Source organism: Oenanthe melanoleuca, chromosome 8, assembly GCF_029582105.1.
Source record: "Oenanthe melanoleuca isolate GR-GAL-2019-014 chromosome 8, OMel1.0, whole genome shotgun sequence".
NCBI classification, from domain to species: Eukaryota; Metazoa; Chordata; class Aves; order Passeriformes; family Muscicapidae; genus Oenanthe; species Oenanthe melanoleuca.
The window spans coordinates 27,297,378-27,313,152 of NC_079342.1; the positions used below are offsets into that span (position 1 = coordinate 27,297,378).

General features: G+C 55.5%; 1 protein-coding gene across 1 annotated transcript in view; it reads right to left on the bottom strand.

Annotated features, from left to right (window-relative positions):
- Nucleotides 1-15,775, bottom strand: part of LOC130256350 (voltage-dependent R-type calcium channel subunit alpha-1E-like) — a 95,754-nt gene that overhangs the window by 19,391 nt on the left and 60,588 nt on the right. The window contains exons 23-38 of the mRNA XM_056497897.1: nt 15,150-15,309; nt 14,526-14,655; nt 14,026-14,085; nt 13,654-13,760; nt 8,618-8,714; nt 7,471-7,631; nt 6,967-7,104; nt 6,247-6,448; nt 5,905-6,069; nt 5,321-5,431; nt 4,310-4,393; nt 4,101-4,226; nt 3,878-3,943; nt 2,112-2,203; nt 1,827-1,992; nt 1,547-1,674 (exon numbers count right to left, since the gene is read on the bottom strand). Of these exons, the coding sequence (XP_056353872.1) occupies nt 1,547-1,674; nt 1,827-1,992; nt 2,112-2,203; nt 3,878-3,943; nt 4,101-4,226; nt 4,310-4,393; nt 5,321-5,431; nt 5,905-6,069; nt 6,247-6,448; nt 6,967-7,104; nt 7,471-7,631; nt 8,618-8,714; nt 13,654-13,760; nt 14,026-14,085; nt 14,526-14,655; nt 15,150-15,309 (1,993 nt within the window). The remainder of the gene's footprint in view (nt 1-1,546; nt 1,675-1,826; nt 1,993-2,111; nt 2,204-3,877; nt 3,944-4,100; nt 4,227-4,309; nt 4,394-5,320; nt 5,432-5,904; nt 6,070-6,246; nt 6,449-6,966; nt 7,105-7,470; nt 7,632-8,617; nt 8,715-13,653; nt 13,761-14,025; nt 14,086-14,525; nt 14,656-15,149; nt 15,310-15,775) is intronic.

Here is a 15,775-nt window from a genome sequence, read left to right on the forward strand (position 1 = left end):
AGTGCTGAGGTGCAGCTGCTGCAGCCTCCTGGGCATCCTCGGACAAGCTTGGAGGGAAACCACGCGGGGAGGCAAAGGGCGGAGGTGCCGTCCTACCCAGCGCCTTTGCCTCTGGTTTCCTTCTCCTTGCTCTTCTCCCATCCCCTCTCCATCACTGGCCAGAGATGAAGGACCAAACAGAACCCAACCATCTGGACAAAGCCCATCCCTGCTCCCCCCTGGTGCTGGATGCTGTCCCCACGAGAGCTCCGTGTGGTGGTGCCGCTGTCGGGTGTGGTGGGAGCTGTTGGGATGTACTCACCCGTGTACTCACCCCGGCACCAGGCCAGGGCTGCCACCACTGTCCCCTGTGCCCCCTGGTCACTGGCTACAAGCATGGCTTGCTCAGGAATCAGAGGGGCGTATGGCAAGGACAGGACAGCTCAGGCTTGTTTTACTGTGGCTCCTGCACACCGAGGCCACCACCACGGGCAGTGAGGGTGAATCAAGTGCCTGGCATGAAGAAACCCGACCCACAGCGAGCAGGTGGGTGTTTCACTGCTCCACCTCCTCTCCTTTCTCTGGTTGGAGCGGACACTGGGCATAAAAAAATACCTTGGCTGGGGCTGGTCTCAGGAGGGCAGGACATGGGGGGAAATTCGAGTCTCCAAAAGGAGTGTGTGTGGTTGCCAAGGGCTCTTGAGTTAAGATGGCCACAGGCTCCCTGGCAGTGGTGGATCACAGCTTCAAAGGGTCCCTGGGCTCTGGAAGGGGCCACACGAGGCACTCTGGTGGTGCAGGGGCTGAGTGAAGGGCAAGCACATTCCCAAAGCTGCCAAGAGTCCCCCATTGCTCTAGGGGTGCTTGGGACCACCCGAGGAGGGGGAGCAGTGGAGAGCAAGGTCTCTGCAGCAGCAGCAGCAGCAGCAGCAGCAGCAGAGCCAAAGTCTGGGTGTGAGCCCTGTGAGCCCATCCCACTGCTGGGAACAGGCTGCTGCCTCCAAATGGGAGCCCTGCTCTCCAAGGTCCTCATCAGCAAGGGCAGGAGTGCAGAGACAAAGCCCTCTGATGTCCAGAGGGGTGAGTGGGCTGGCCAGCACAGGACACAGCCCCAAACAATGTCCTGTGCAGGGGGTTTGGCAGGAGCCCAGCAGATTCCCACGGGTGGGAACGAGCCCCGCTCAGCTCTGCTCTTATCAGGAGCTGTGGGTGCTGGGGGACAAGGGATGGAGCCAGTCTCAGGGCACAGGCTCCCAGCTGGTGCATGGGGATGGAAAAGGAGGCTGAGAAGGAGGGATCTGCCTGCTGGGTAGGGAGGAGAGGAAGAGCAGGAACGTCCAGCACTCAGGATGAACACCCCATGGCAAACTGAACATCGCCCAAGACGCCTGTGCCACCAACCAGTGCAGGAACAGGCTGCTGACCTTGTAATGACCACTGGTGACAGCAGCACATCCCTGACTATCCCAGACTTCACTGAGAGCTGCAGTTCCAGCAGGAGAACAGAGACCCTGGTTTAAAACCAGCTCTGAGAGGTTGCTTGGGAGACAAGGAGCTATCTACATACCACGCTGCTCGGTCATACTCTGCCCAGATCCGGACAAACTCATCCAGATGGTGAGGGCCCAGGATGGAGGAATCCCGTGTCAGGTATTCAAAGTTGTCCATGATGACTGCCACAAACAGGTTGAGCATCTAAATGAAAGGGGGAAAGGCGGGGAGAAAGGAGAGGGAGCAGAGAAAGGGAGAGAGAAGAAAGAGTGATTGTGGGAAGGGGGTGGAAGATGACCTGATGGCTGGGGTGCCGACAAGGGGGATGCCCAGAGCCCTCAGAGGGGGCAGCTCACCAGGAAGGAGCAGAAGAAGATGAAGGACACAAAGTAGACATAGGCCAGGTCGGTGCCGCAGCGCTCGTTCTCGTTCTGCCCGGACGTGGCCGTGGTGTCCGGCTCGCAGCCTTTGCCCTCCAGGCAGGACAGCATGATCTCCTGCCACGCCTCTCCAGTGGCACTCCTGTCCCCAACACAGCCCGTCAGCAGCTCGTGGTGGCGCGGATGCCCCCAGGAGAAACCTCACCACCCCCTGCCCGAATTAAACCTCTGCCATGAGGAGCATCTCCCATGGCTGCTCACCTGAAGAGCAGCATGAGGGAGCCCAGGAAGCTGCGGAAGTTGTTGTGCCGGTTAATGTGGCTTTCCTCATCTAGTTTGATATTGCCAAAAACCTGCAGAAGGTAGAGAAAGGGCTCAGCTCCTCAGGCTGATCGTCAGCCAGGGAAGCAGCTGCACGTTCACACTGCCATCCCTGAAAACGTTGAGGGTCAGGTTGGACAGGGCTCTGAGAAACCTGATCTAGCTGAAGACATCCCTGCCACAGGGTTGGACAAGGTGCCCTTTAAAGTCCCTTCCAACCCAAAGCATCCTCTGAGTCTGTGATTGCAGAAAAGTGCCCCAGCAAACACAGGCTGGTGCACAGCCAGCGTGCCAAGGAGCTGGTGCCAGGCAGCCATCGGGGAAGGAGACTCTCCCCTCCTTGGCAGGGATTTGCTGTGGGTGGCAAAGGCTGCGAGAGGCTGAGCTGCCATGGAAACAGGAGCATGGAGGGCCTGGGATCAACTGAGTGCAACCATTCCACATCCATCCCTCGGTGCCATCTGAGCACCAAGTGGCACCCAGCGACCCCAGGGACAAAGTGCCACCATCCTGGCTGGGTGCTGGACAGTCCTGGACACTCCCAGGAGCTCTTCCCTTGGTGGAGAAGTGGTCTGTGATCTGGAGCCAGGCACTGCAAACAGCCTGCTGGCTCAGGGAGGGAGAGACAGACCCCACCACCCCCAGGGCCAAGAGAGGCAACAAAGATCAAGCTATGGACAATATTCCAACAACAACCCTCAGCCAAGGCTGCGGTAAGACATACTGAACATTCGTAAAGTGCCTCAAATTGGAAAAATGTGCTGTTAATACTGTTAAATATTTATTCCCCTTTCCCTGAACCTAAAAATACACCAACTGCAGAGTATTTTTTCCCTGTACAGGTTTTTTGGAATGTGTAATTGTAGAATATTTTCTGCCTCCAGCTATTTTGCTCAAATAACACCCACAGACTTTACTGCTTGGGGATTTGTTCACAATGGTGTTGAAATAAAAAAAAATTAAAAATAAATAAATAAATTTAATACTACCACCCGGCAGGGAGAGGGGCTGAGTCAGATGGTGGCTGTTTAGGAGAACACCTGGAGCCGGTGCTGAGGTGTGTAGGACAGGGTGGCAAAAACCAGCCATGGCACTGCCAAGCTGCACAAGCCAGGGGCCTCTGTCACCCCAAAATCAGCTCCTGTGAGGCATTGGGAACTGAGGCAGCTCATTGGGCAGCTCCACATCCTCAGTGCTTGTCGTCGAGGACGCTTTGTCACATCCCCAGCGTGGGATTTAGTCACAGCAGAGGCGAGCCAGCCCCGCGGCACGTGCGGGGATCAGCTCACATGCCTCTTATTCACCAGCTGGAGCTGACAAAGCTGAACCTCCCTGTGCTCTGCAGACCCCCCCACCAGCTGGGAGGGCAGGGCAGGGTCCTAAATGTGACACCCAAACAGACTGCCAGTGGTGCAGCTACAGGGACAAGATGGATGGCAGACACCCAGCTGAGCCCCTGAGGTCACATCTCCAAAGCCACCAGTCGGGAAGGCAGTTGTGCAGCTTGACTGAACCAGCCCATGACAGTTTCCTCAGGGCATGTGGCCCTGCAGCTCCCAAAGAAGCTGCTCCATGTCAGCACCTTCCTGGCACTGTGAGTGGGCGCAGCAAGGACAGGCAGGCTCAAGGCTCGCTCCTGTGTGCAATACTGGGGACGTGCTGGTGTCACCGTCTGTGCCAGGGGGACACACACGGGCACGTCTCACCTGCATCCCAATGATGGCGTAGATGAAGAAAAGCATGGCAATCAGGAGGCAGACATAGGGGAGCGCCTGCAAGAGAAGCAGATGAGTCATCTCATCTATCACAGGTCCAGCCCCAGAGGAGTACAAAACACGCAGGTGAGCTGCGCTGATCCATCCTACAAGGCCTTGGGAAGCAGCACCACATCCCTGTGGCCTGGGAAGAGGCCAGGGCACTGAGACTGACCTTGAAGGACTGCACAAACGTCCAGAGCAGGATGCGGATGGTGTAGCCCTGGCGGAGCAGCTTGATGAGACGAGCAGCCCGGAAAAGCTTCAGGAAGCTCATGTTGAAGCTGCTGGTGTTCACCAGCTGGGAGGAGGAGATGAGAGGGTCAGAGGGAGGGGGGAGCCCCCACCACCACCCCACACCCCTGCTCCCAGCCCCTGCTGCACCTTGGTGTCCGTCAGGATGATCTCTGTAATGCTGCCGATGACCGTGATGAAGTCAAAGATGTTCCAGGTGTCCCGGAAATAATTCTGCAAAAGAAACAGGGAGAGAGGGAATGTGGATTTGAGCTCAGGGATAGCAGGTCTGAAGGGTGCTGGGCCACAGGCCAAAGCTGCTCATGGACAGTGGAGGAGACCTCACAGCCCATTTGTATGCAGCCACGGTCCGGAACACCGTCCTGTGTCTGAGACAGTGGCAGACCTGAGCATGTCTGCAGCAAGCAGCTTCTGCTGGGAGATGATTCATGCATCCAACAGACCACCCTGGCAAATGGGAGCAGGAAAAGCAGCCCCAGCCTAGGTCAGGCTGCAACAGCTTGGTACATTGACCCTCACAGCCAGGAGGCTGCTTTGCCCTCCTCTTCACTGGACACATCTCAGCCCCTGGTTTTTGTGCAGCAGCTGGTAAAAGACCAAACATGACCGTGACTGGTGCTACTGGGTGCAAGGAGGGCGGCTAGAAACCCTCCTGATAGTGGGCTTTGTCTCCCATAAGCAGCAAAGACTAGCTGAAGAAAAAGCAGTCCCGTGGTTTCAGACCCCAAATGAGCAGCTGGGAGCTTGAGGACTGTGAATCAGTCGGGAAGGTCTCACTGCTGCTCAGGTCTGGTCCAGCTGGTACAGCCCAAGGACAGAAGTGAACCACCACCTCCTGACTCGTGGGGACAAGGGAGCACAGCCACCAGCATGTGCAGCAGCAGTGGGCTCTAACAGAGCAGCAGCACAGAACATGAATGGCTCAGGAACAGAGCATAAGGCAAGAAGTAAAGCAGCAGCGTGGCTTCTCCCAGAAGCATCCAGCACTGGGAAATGCAATGAGAACCAAAGCATTCCAGCCCAAAAGCAGGGTAAAAAATAAGTAGCAGCAATCTCACAGCATTAACACCTTCCCTCTGTGATGTGTGCACTGCTGAAGTCCAAATTAAAAGCTCATAAAAAACAGGAGCAGGCACTCACCAGGAAGCCGAAAGCGATGATCTTGAGGACACACTCCAAGGAGAACACCATGGTGAAGGCAATGTTCAGGTACTTCAGGGCCAGCTCATAGGTGTATGGAGCAGAATAGTACTGATGGAAACAGAGACAGCACTAGCCAGGAGGGGGCCTGCCAGCCTCTTGGCTGATGACTGTCCCAGCACAGACCTGACATGGCCTATGTTTGCTGCCCTGGCTGCCTCCAGAATTCCTTCCTTTCTTCACCCCTCCCTCAGGACAAGCCTGTGGTGGTTTGTGTTCCTCGCCCTGGGGGCATCAAGAACATCTCCTCCTTACTCTCTCCACACCCCTCCCAGGGCAAATGCTACTTCTTCTAAGAAGGGAACACAGAGGAAATCCAGATCTGCTGCTGTAGTTGAGAGGTCTAAATAATTTGGGTTGTTTCTTTTAGAAAAAGTGACACCTCCAGTTGAGGTCCTGTGTTGTTCCAAGCGGCTGTGCCAAGGGAATCACACATGGACGCTGTCTCAAGGCATCTCCACAACCAACACACCGTCTGCTCCCACCCTGAGGATCCTACAGCCTCACTCAGACCAGCAGCTCACCTTCATCATGAGCACCACGGTGTTGAGCGCTATCATGGCCATGATGGTGTACTCGAAGGACGGGGACACCACGAAGTGCCACACGCGGTACTGGAAGGTGTGTCTGTTCTGGGGCATGTACCGCGTCAGGGGCTTGGCGCTGATGGCGAAGTCAATGCAGGCCCTCTGCAACAAAATAGCACCCATCAGGCCCCACGGACACCTGGGGGGTGCTGGCTGGCACAGTGCTTTCCTCCATCATCTGGAAAGGCAGCTGGCTCACGGGTTTCTCACCTTTGCAATAGCTCCCAAATTGCTAAAAACCCCATGGAAACGTCCTCATTTCCCATCCCCAGACCATACCTCGTTCTTCTCCAGGCTGCACTCCTCCATCATTTTGTCTCCTTGCTCTTGGAACGTGATGATGATGAGAGCCACAAAAATGTTGACGAAGAAGAAGGGGAAGACCACGAAGTAGACGACATAAAAAATGGACATCTCCATGCGGTTGCTGCGGCTGGGCCCGCGGTCCTCCTCCGTCACATCCACCGAGTGCTGCAGCACCCTGTGGGCAGAGAGGTGAAGAAAAGCAACCAGGGATACATCCACCACTTCCAGTGGGACCCAGCTCTGTCTGTCCCTGCATTGTATTGCGACAAGGTAAAGCTCTGTCCTAATCTGCTTTCATGGATGACCCTTCTAAATGGCTACAGCTTGTTTTACAGCGCTTTGCCGCATCCCTGATGGAAAATGGATTTTCCTGCGCTCAAAAAATACTGCCCAAACTCACAGGAGCATTTAGAGAGGCCCAGTTCTATCGTTATCCGTAAGATTGACCTAAAATATATCTCCAGGCCACACAGAAGAAATTATCCATCATTCACTCCCTAAGGAAGAAGCCAGCCCCAGCCACTGCCCCAGCCTCACAGTGGGGCTAAAAGCTCTTTTGTGCTGGTATAATTTGTTATGCTCTCCACCTCCCTGCCCAGCAGCTCCTCTCTCAGTCCCACTGGGTGCAACCCAACCACCCCAACAGGGATGTGAGCACCCTATTCAAGGGGACAAACCCAGCAGAATACTCACTGGGGCCACCCCTCGCCGGTGGACACGGTGAACAGGGTGAGCAGAGCCCAGATGATATTGTCATAGTGGAACTCGTGCCGCTTCCACTCCCGGCATTTCACCTCCATCTTGTTCTTCTCATGGTCCACGTAGTTCCCTCTGCAAGGTTGGGAGGGAGGAGTGACCTTGGGTTTTTGGGTTGCCAGAGTATGGGAAGGTGGGTTTGAGCCCTGGGGGCAGCGTGGGTATGGGGGGGAGGTCAGCTCTCCTCCCGCAGGGAGAAATTGGGGAGAATCTGGATAAGGGGGAAAGTAAAACAGAAGAGAGAAGGAGGAAAGAACAGGAGCAAATGAAGGGCTCTGCACCCCATAGAAGGATGGGACCCATCACTGGGGACAGGGCTCAGCCCATGCTGTCCCCAGGAGCAAGCCAAGGACTTAATGGGGAGCCACAGCAGACACAACCCAGCACCCTGCCCTCGCCAGGGGGGCCAGCAGCACCAGACCTGCTGCACAGGGCACCTACATGCAGTCCTTCTGCGTGTCCTTCGAGCTGTCAGTGCAGTAGAAGAACTTCCCCTTGAAGAGCTGCACGGCGATGACGGCGAAGATGAACATGAAGAGCTTGTAGACAATGAGGATGTTGAAGACGTTCTTGAGAGATGTCACAACACAGTCAAAAACAGCCTGAAAGGGAGGGCAGAGCTCACCCTGGGGAAGCCACAGCCCTGGCAGAGGGCAGCACCAAGACCATGCTGCTTGCTGGGGAAAGAGGGAAAGAGCTGGGCCTTCTCCCAGGCCAAAAGGTGTTTTGTGAATGAGGTTAACACCCAGAGTGCCCACAGCACACGTGTAGGCACCATGCAGCCCCTGAGACAGCACCAGGGACGGATATTTGTATCCTCAGTGTTCTCTGCAACCAGGGAAGCAGACAGGGGACCATCCTAATGATGCAATTAGCAGCACTCAAGACTAATTAGTGAGCACTTCATGGTTTCGAATCACCCCGAATAACAAGGCAGAGCAAATACCTCTGCCTGCCACAGCAGCACGTTCCTTAGTGCTCTCAGCCCTGGTTCTCACAGCACTTCAAGTGGGGATTGTCCTTATCCCTGTGCCACCCTGGGTCTCATCAATCAGCCGAACCACTTACAAGTAAAAAAAGGGCTTCCTTGGTCTCATACTCTTTTTTGGCTCTGTACCACATCAGCTAGGGTAGGGAAATTCATAATCCTACCTGTGATGCAGAATTAATCCCATTATTGAGATGGGAAATCCCTCTCCAGTGCAACACCGTGGCAGCAGAGCACACAAAACCCAGAGCTGTTTGTGACCTGCTCTGGTGGGAAAGATCAAAAACTTTGGAAAGAGATTTGAGCTATCCAAAACCAGGGCAGCCTATTTTTCAGAAGAACACCTGGGCTTTGCTCCCTTTTATCCACTCAAGCCCCACTTTCCCTGGCAGAGGAACTACTTCTGGACACCTTGCAGTGGTCCAGGCTTGCTTTTAAAATCTCACTCCACCTCCAGACACAAAGCAGCCTGAAGGGTGCTGTGGCTGCAGACAGGGCTCCTAAAACACCCCAAAAGCTTTGAAAACAAATTGTTTATTGCTCACAAGCAAATCACTGTGGTGGCCCACAGGATGTAAGGCAGGAGATGGAGCTCGTTACCTTCAGCTTGGGCAGTCTCTTGATGGTTTTCAGGGGCCTCAAGACCCGCAGCACACGGAGAGACTTGATGGTCTTGATATCCCGGCCCTTGTTGGTCCTGCCACGTCGGAGGGAGGCACACGCGCCCAAAAATGGAACAGAGAGACAATAACCTTGTAGACCTGGGTGCCCTGGGGAGCTGAACTGCCCACAACACCCCCTCAGCACGTGTGGAGATGGGAATGGGAACAGGAGGGGCACAAGCACTGCGGAGCGCTCAGCCCACCTGAACGCGGCTCCTCCAGCAGCCGGCAGGGATGGAAAACAGGGGAATCCTCTCTTTCCCGGGATTAGCACCCTTCCAGGGACCTTAACAAAGCCCTGGCTGTGGGAAGCAGTGCCAGGAGGTTTGCAGGGCACAGGCAGCACAAGGAGGTTTGCTTCCCTCCTTCAGGCACACGCTGTTTGCAAAGGTCACCACCCCTGCAAACCGTTTCCTACCAGTTGCAAGAAATTCAGAATAAAACGAGGGTGGTTCACTCAATGGGGTCTACATTGCCAGGGAAACTGTGGGTGCCCCATCCCTGGAAGTGTTCCAGGCTAAGTTATAAGGGGCCTTGAACAACCTGGTGGAAGGTGTGCCTGCCCAAGGCACAGGGGTTGGACTCTTGGAAGGGTCTCTGAGGTCTCTCCAGATCAGGGCTGCTCTTGCCTTCACCCCAAGCCAGCTGAGGGAGAATTCTTTAGAAAAGCCCCATCATGACCCTCATTTCTTGAATATGATGATTATTCCCCGACCAAAATATGAGGGGTTTTTTCCTTGTCTTTTAACTAAGACTGGATCTCAGGGTGGAGCAGCAAGGTCCTGGCGAAGGTGGCACAGCTTGGATCCACCAGGCACCCTTGAAAAACGTCAAGGAAATTACTTGCAACAACAGATGCTCCCAATTACACAGCTCCTTGGCGAGGGTTAATGCAACAGGGAGTACAATAATGGGCTTAATCATTACGAGATGTAAACAAAACCACTAATTAATAGTCCTCCCTAGGAGCACAGCCCTCACATGCATGGGAAGCAACTGTACAGACAGACCTAGGAGTCACTTTGAAATAGAGCCTGGATGAGGGCCTGGGGCATCTGGCTGAGGGCTGACAAGCTGTCACCAAGGACACCCCACCTGCAGTGTCTGGCCCCTGCTGAGGGGGATCCTCCAGCCCTCAGGAGTGCCTGCAGAGCAGTGTGCTGAAAATGCAGCTAAGGGTCAGCCCAGGTGCTGGACAGACTGACATCCCCCTGCACCCACCCCCTGCATCCCCAGGAACAGCATCCCACAAGATCTCGAGCGCCATAGTTACCCCAAAGCATTCCTGTCGGCGATCCAGCCCAGCAGCCACCAAGCACCAGCAGCAGAGAGATGGAAAAAGAGAGAGGAGGAAGGTAAGGAAAGTGTCAGGGGAGCTGCATGGGGACCCTGCAGCTGCTGCCCACCACCCCAGACCTGGGGTGGAAGGCACGGTGAGCAGACCATGTTGTACCCTTCAGCATGGGGCACATCTCCAGGCAGGGACTCATCCAGAAGCCCCTCCTGCCCTCCCTGCTGGAGATTTTGGGTGGGAGGCACACAGAGAGAGCTCTGCTGCAAGAGGAACCTGCATGGAGTGGGACAGTGGGCCACAGCATGAAGGCACATGGTGCTCCTTAGCCAGAGTGGTGGGGGTCAGTGGGCCAAGGGAACCCACCTGCAAGCCACATCCCAATTCTGCTAAATCACCTCTGTTGAGAGCTCCACTGATTAAGAGCCTGGACTGCAGTGCAAGATCTCCTGCAAGCCAGCAGGACACTTGACTGGACAAGCCAAGGAGGGCTCCAAGGCCCTGGCTGTAACCCAGCCTCTGCCCCTGTCTGAGCCAAGTCCTGCCATGTGCACACAGAGTGCTCAGCACCATGGGCAAAGCCTGTAGGTAAAACATTTCCTAAAACACATAAAACTAACCCCAGCCCCTGGCAGTGTGTTAGTCCAACACGTGGGAGGTGTGCTGGAAAGGTGACAGTTCAACTTTGCAGCACTTCTGTGGTGGGACCTCTGTCCTGAGCTGCCTCACACCAGGTTATTTTGCAGTACCTAGGGGTCCTTCTTGCTTCCAGGCCCTGGTGCCAATGGGCACAAGGAGATGCTGCCAGCCCTTGCACACCAAGGGCTCCACACCGGCCACTCAACCTCTCCACCAACCTTTCCACCACCCCTGGGCAGCTCTGCACAACTGCTGTGAATGTGAAATGACTCCTCAGAGACAGGCAAAGGCGAGCAGGGTCTTTAGTTGTGGTTCTTGTTATTTCAGCTGATTTAATTTGAACTCTTTGGAGATTTACAGCTTTTTATTTATGCTGTGTATGGATTGATGTATTAGCTTTCCATGTGGAGAGCTACGGATGAATGGAGACAGCCTCTCTCAGGATTTGTGGCCTCCCAGGGAGCTGTGGACAAGCCACAATGGCACTCAGAGAGATGGCTTTGGGGCTGGACACTCAGTTATCAGTGATTTGGCTGTGGCACAGACAGCCTGTGGGTGATGGTGGCACTACTGAACCAGCTCAAAGATCTCCTGCTGTGCCCACGGCCACCCAGCATCCCTGTGGGAACACCAGAGTGCAGAGGGGAGGCAAAAGGGGCAGGAAACCTGCATGGCACAGCCCAGCATTCCTGCTGGGAAGTGCTGGACTCAGCCACCAGCTGCTTTCATCCCGGGGAAGGAAAAGGAAAAGGAAAAGGAAAAGGAAAAGGAAAAGGAAAAGGAAAAGGAAAAGGAAAAGGAAAAGGAAAAGGAAAAGGAAAAGGAAAAGGAAAAGGAAAAGGAAAAGGAAAAGGAAAAGGAAAAGGAAAAGGAAAAGGAAAAGGAAAAGGAAAAAAAAGGAGAACACTCCCCCTGCTCTGGCCCCACATCAAAGAGCTCACAGAGGGAGAAGAAAAGCAGAGGGATTGACACACCACCACCACCAGAGCTTTCCCCTGGAGAGCAGGAGGGCAGCAGGCTGGGACATGGAGAGCTGGTGAATATCCTGCAGCTCCCATGGCAGTGCTGGGCTGCTGAGGGGAGAGGCAGGTGTTCTTATAAATGCTTTATAATGTATGAACCCATCAGAAATCACCGTGGTGCCTTTGTTCCCCTCACTCCCAAAGCCATGAGCTCATCTCCTCCAGCAGGAGCTATGCTGGAGGCAGGGCAGGGGGACAATCCTGCAGGTTTACATGATTAAAAGCCCCATCCATGGCACAAGCAGCTCAGTATTTCCCCAGCTGTGGCTGCAAGGAGACACCAGTGCTTGTTGCACACGTGTGGAGATGCCAAGGCCTTCCTTTGGCAAGGGTTTTGGTGCCAGGGCCGATGGGGCTGCTCACCCTGGAGACTTCAGCTCCCTCCTTCCCTCTGGAGGATGGGTGGAGGCAGGCAGGTGCAAGCAGGGCTGGAAGGTGCCAGGCATCTTCCCCACATGCTGGGGCCACTGCAGGAATTGTGCCACCCTTGTGGGGTGAGGGCAAGGGGACAGTAAACAGTTTGGGTACACTGCTGAGGACACCCCTCCACCCAGGAGCAGGCTGAGCCAACAACCTGTGCTCCTTCAGCCATCAAAATCCTTGATGGGAGTTGCCTTGGAAGGAAGAGGCTCCCTTGCCCTCCTCCTAAACCACTCAGTGCATCTTGAGGCTGCTGACCCCTTGAGCCCTGCCAGACACACTCTGAGGGGCTGTCCTGGCTCAGGAGGGACCAGCCAGACCCTGGAGAGGCTCCATCCACCCTCCTGGTGGCCTGTGTGGCCTTCCAGAGGCTCAGAGCTTTGCTCCTACCCAGCCAACCTGCCCCAAGCCCCTTCCCCACACCGGGCTCTGCTTCATCAGTGCTGAGTGAGCTGAATTCTCCCATGCCCTTCCCAAGGAGAGAGCAGGGGCTGGAAGCACTGGGTGGGGAATGGGGTGAGGAGGGTGGGGAAGGCACAAGCAACGAGCCAGAGGGGTTCAAGTGGGTGAGAACCAGGAGAAGGAGCTGCTGCTCAGTCCGGGGTGAGATGGATTACAGGCTGTAGTCCACTGAGGGACCTCGTGGCCACCCCAACAGCCAGCAGGTACCTGAGCTGTGGACAAGGCCAAGGCCAAGGCTCAAGTCTGCATGGCTGCCAGGCCCTCCCCTGTCACCAGCCACTGCTGCCAGTGTCACAGGCACAAAGAGAGAACAACAAAAGGAGCCTGAGCCTCTCCTCTCTCCTCCTCTCCCTCCTTGGGCACCAGTGGGGACCAAGGGATGCCCCTTCCCTGCAAGCATCACCCTGGCAGCACACATCCCTCCCTGAGCTCACTGCACCCCCTGCCCAGCCAGCAGCACAGGGGGCATCACAGCAGCAGGACCATCCCTGCATGCTCCTGCCCTCCATGGACACCCCAGCACCCACAGGTGCCACAAGCTCAGTCCCAGAGCCCAGTCTCAAAGCCATGCTCACTGGGGACACTGCAGGGCAAGCACACAGCCCTGTCAGTGATGCCACAGAGGATGCTGGCACAAATCCCACCAGCTTCATCCCTGTTCCTGCAGGGCTCCAGAGTGATGTCCCCTCAGACCAGAGGAAAAGTCACCAGCCAGGGGTATCCTCTCCAGCACAAACATGTTCAGAGGGCAGCTCCACCTGGCAGGCTGCTGCTTTTGCTGTCTCTGTGCACCCCAAGATGCATAGCAGGTGTACAACTCCAGCTCTGGCACCTTTAGGGCATTTTCTCCCTCTCTAACAGCCCCTTCTGCCCTGTTTCAAATCCACTTTCACCACCAATTTCTTCCTAGCAACTCCAGCTTGCCTTGCCTTGCTCCCTGCCTGCTTTCTCACCAGCTTCTGACAAACAAGGAGAAACACATCTCTGGAGCAGCCACACACCACTGCCAGGAGCCGTCCCAGAAGCAGAGCAGAAGGGTGCAGAGAAATAAAATACGAGAGCAAATCAGAGTTTAGTAGCCATAAAACACAGTTGCATCCTCCTCCCACCCCAGCTGAAGGAAGGCAGGGAGCCACTCACGCCAAGGCAAAAGCCACCAGCGCTCCCACCACCACGATGAAATCCAGGATGTTCCAGAGGTCTCGGAAGTAGGAGCCGTCCTGCAGGATCAAGCCCTGATCAATCATCTGGAGGGGAGATGCAGAGAGAAAAACAGGCAGGGAATGAGCAGCTCAGACATCAAGTGGAAGAGACAAGCTGGGGGACAGGGGCACTGCAGATACATCCCAGTGTCCTGGGTGTAGGATTTCATATTTTGTGGAAGCCTCAAGGCTGCTAAGGGAAGTGCTGAGCACTCTGGAGCACCACTGCTCCATTTAAATTTAGGAGCAGACCTGCAAAACTGAGCTATTTCCCAGAGAGGCTGCATCCTGTCAAGGTAAGGGCTCTTACCTTGATCACCATCTCGAAGGTGAAGACTCCAGTGAAGACATAGTCGAAATACCTCAGCACCTGCAGAGAGAGGGCACAGGTGCTCTGCAGCTGCTGCTGAGCAGACACACAGCTACAGCAGCTTGGGTTGGTTTGCTTGACCCAAACCCAGCCTTGCCCCTAATGGTTCAGGACAGCCCCAAACCCAGCCTGTGCAGGCAGGAGGGAATCATTGCCCATGCAAGTGGCTGGGAAATGACACTGCTAGCCAGGATCATGTGCCCCATACCAGAGCCTGTACCAGTATCTCCTCAGTTCAAGGCACTTTGCAGCTGGCCAGGCATCCTGGTCTCTAAACCCCACGTGTGGGAAGCTGAGGGTGACTCCCACAACGGAAGGTGATGGGGAAGAAGCCAGGTTCCACGGCACAGCGCCTGCCCTGATCCCACGGATCCTGCAGAGCCCAAATCCTGCAGGAGCTCTGCCTGCCCCGCTGGGGGAGCGGGAGGGGCTGCAATCACCTTGTTGCGGTCGGAGTTGGTGAGGACGGGATCCTCGGCGGCGAGGGCGATGCTGCTGGCGGCGATCACCAGGAGGATGCACATCTCGAAGTAGCGCAGGTTCACGATGTAGTGGCAGGCCCTCCTCACCCTGAGGGGACACAGCCCACCTGTGAGCACCTGGCAGGCCACAGCTGCAGCCCACGTGCACACCCCACCCCGTATCGCCCCCTTCCAGGGTGGGGAGATGGGCAGCAAAGAGCCTGAGGAGCAAAAGGAGGGGAATTTGGGCTTGTTGATCCCTCTCCTCAGCTGGCTCAGCCCCACAGCCAGGCAGGGAGAGTCCCTAGGAAATGGGGTGCTTACTCTTCCAGGCTGCTGGGTCTGGGGAAGAGCTACAGAGCAGCAGAAAACTGCAGGTAAATGTAACAAACAATGAATAAAAATCCCAGCTTAGCAATCAGCAGTCAGGAGAGAGAGCCATGAGCACCGCTGCCACGTGGGGCTTGGGGAACATCGTGGCTGCTTATCAAGCCTGTTTGGGAGATGCTCAGCTCCCTTCTCACAGGGATTCCTGGATTTTGGTGATGCCTGGGGTGCTTCCCCTTGCAGCCCTCCCCAGCCCCAGTGTGAAAAACGTCTCACGGGTTGGTGGTGCTGAAGATGAACATGGAGCTGTGCGGCACCATCGCTTTGCCCGTCTCGCTCTTTTCCTTCTTCCGCTTCTTCTTCTCCATTTCTTCCTCATCCTCCTTGGTCTCAGCCTCCTTTAAGGGGCTGGCTTCGCCGTCTGTCTTGTTGCTAACTGCAGGAAAGCGAGAGCCTTTGCCCGGCCTTGCACCCAGACAACACCCTGGGGTGTCCCTGCCACCCGGGCACCCCCCTGTTCCTGCTCTGAATCCCTGTGCTGTTACAGGGAGAGGGACTAGGCAGGAAGAAAACACACCAGCTGCTGGGATGGAGCAGATGAAGTGGGTTTAACAAGGCCAGTTTTCACCTTGCTGCTTAATTAATAACACTGTTTAAAGCAGCTCACCTTGACAGCGAGGATGCTGCTAAGGGGTTTGAGTGACAGTGAGCTGCCGGAGGCTACAGATGTTCCAGGAAAAACAGGGAATAGGAGAGTTTTGCCCAGGCAGAGAGGAAGGGGAAATGATGGATCAGATGAAGGGGAGGATGGAAAGAGGTGTGAAACGGACAGGGGCCCCAGGGGATGCTCCCTTGCAAAAGTGGAGTGAGGTACTGCAGGGAGCAGCTGAGGGATGCGGATA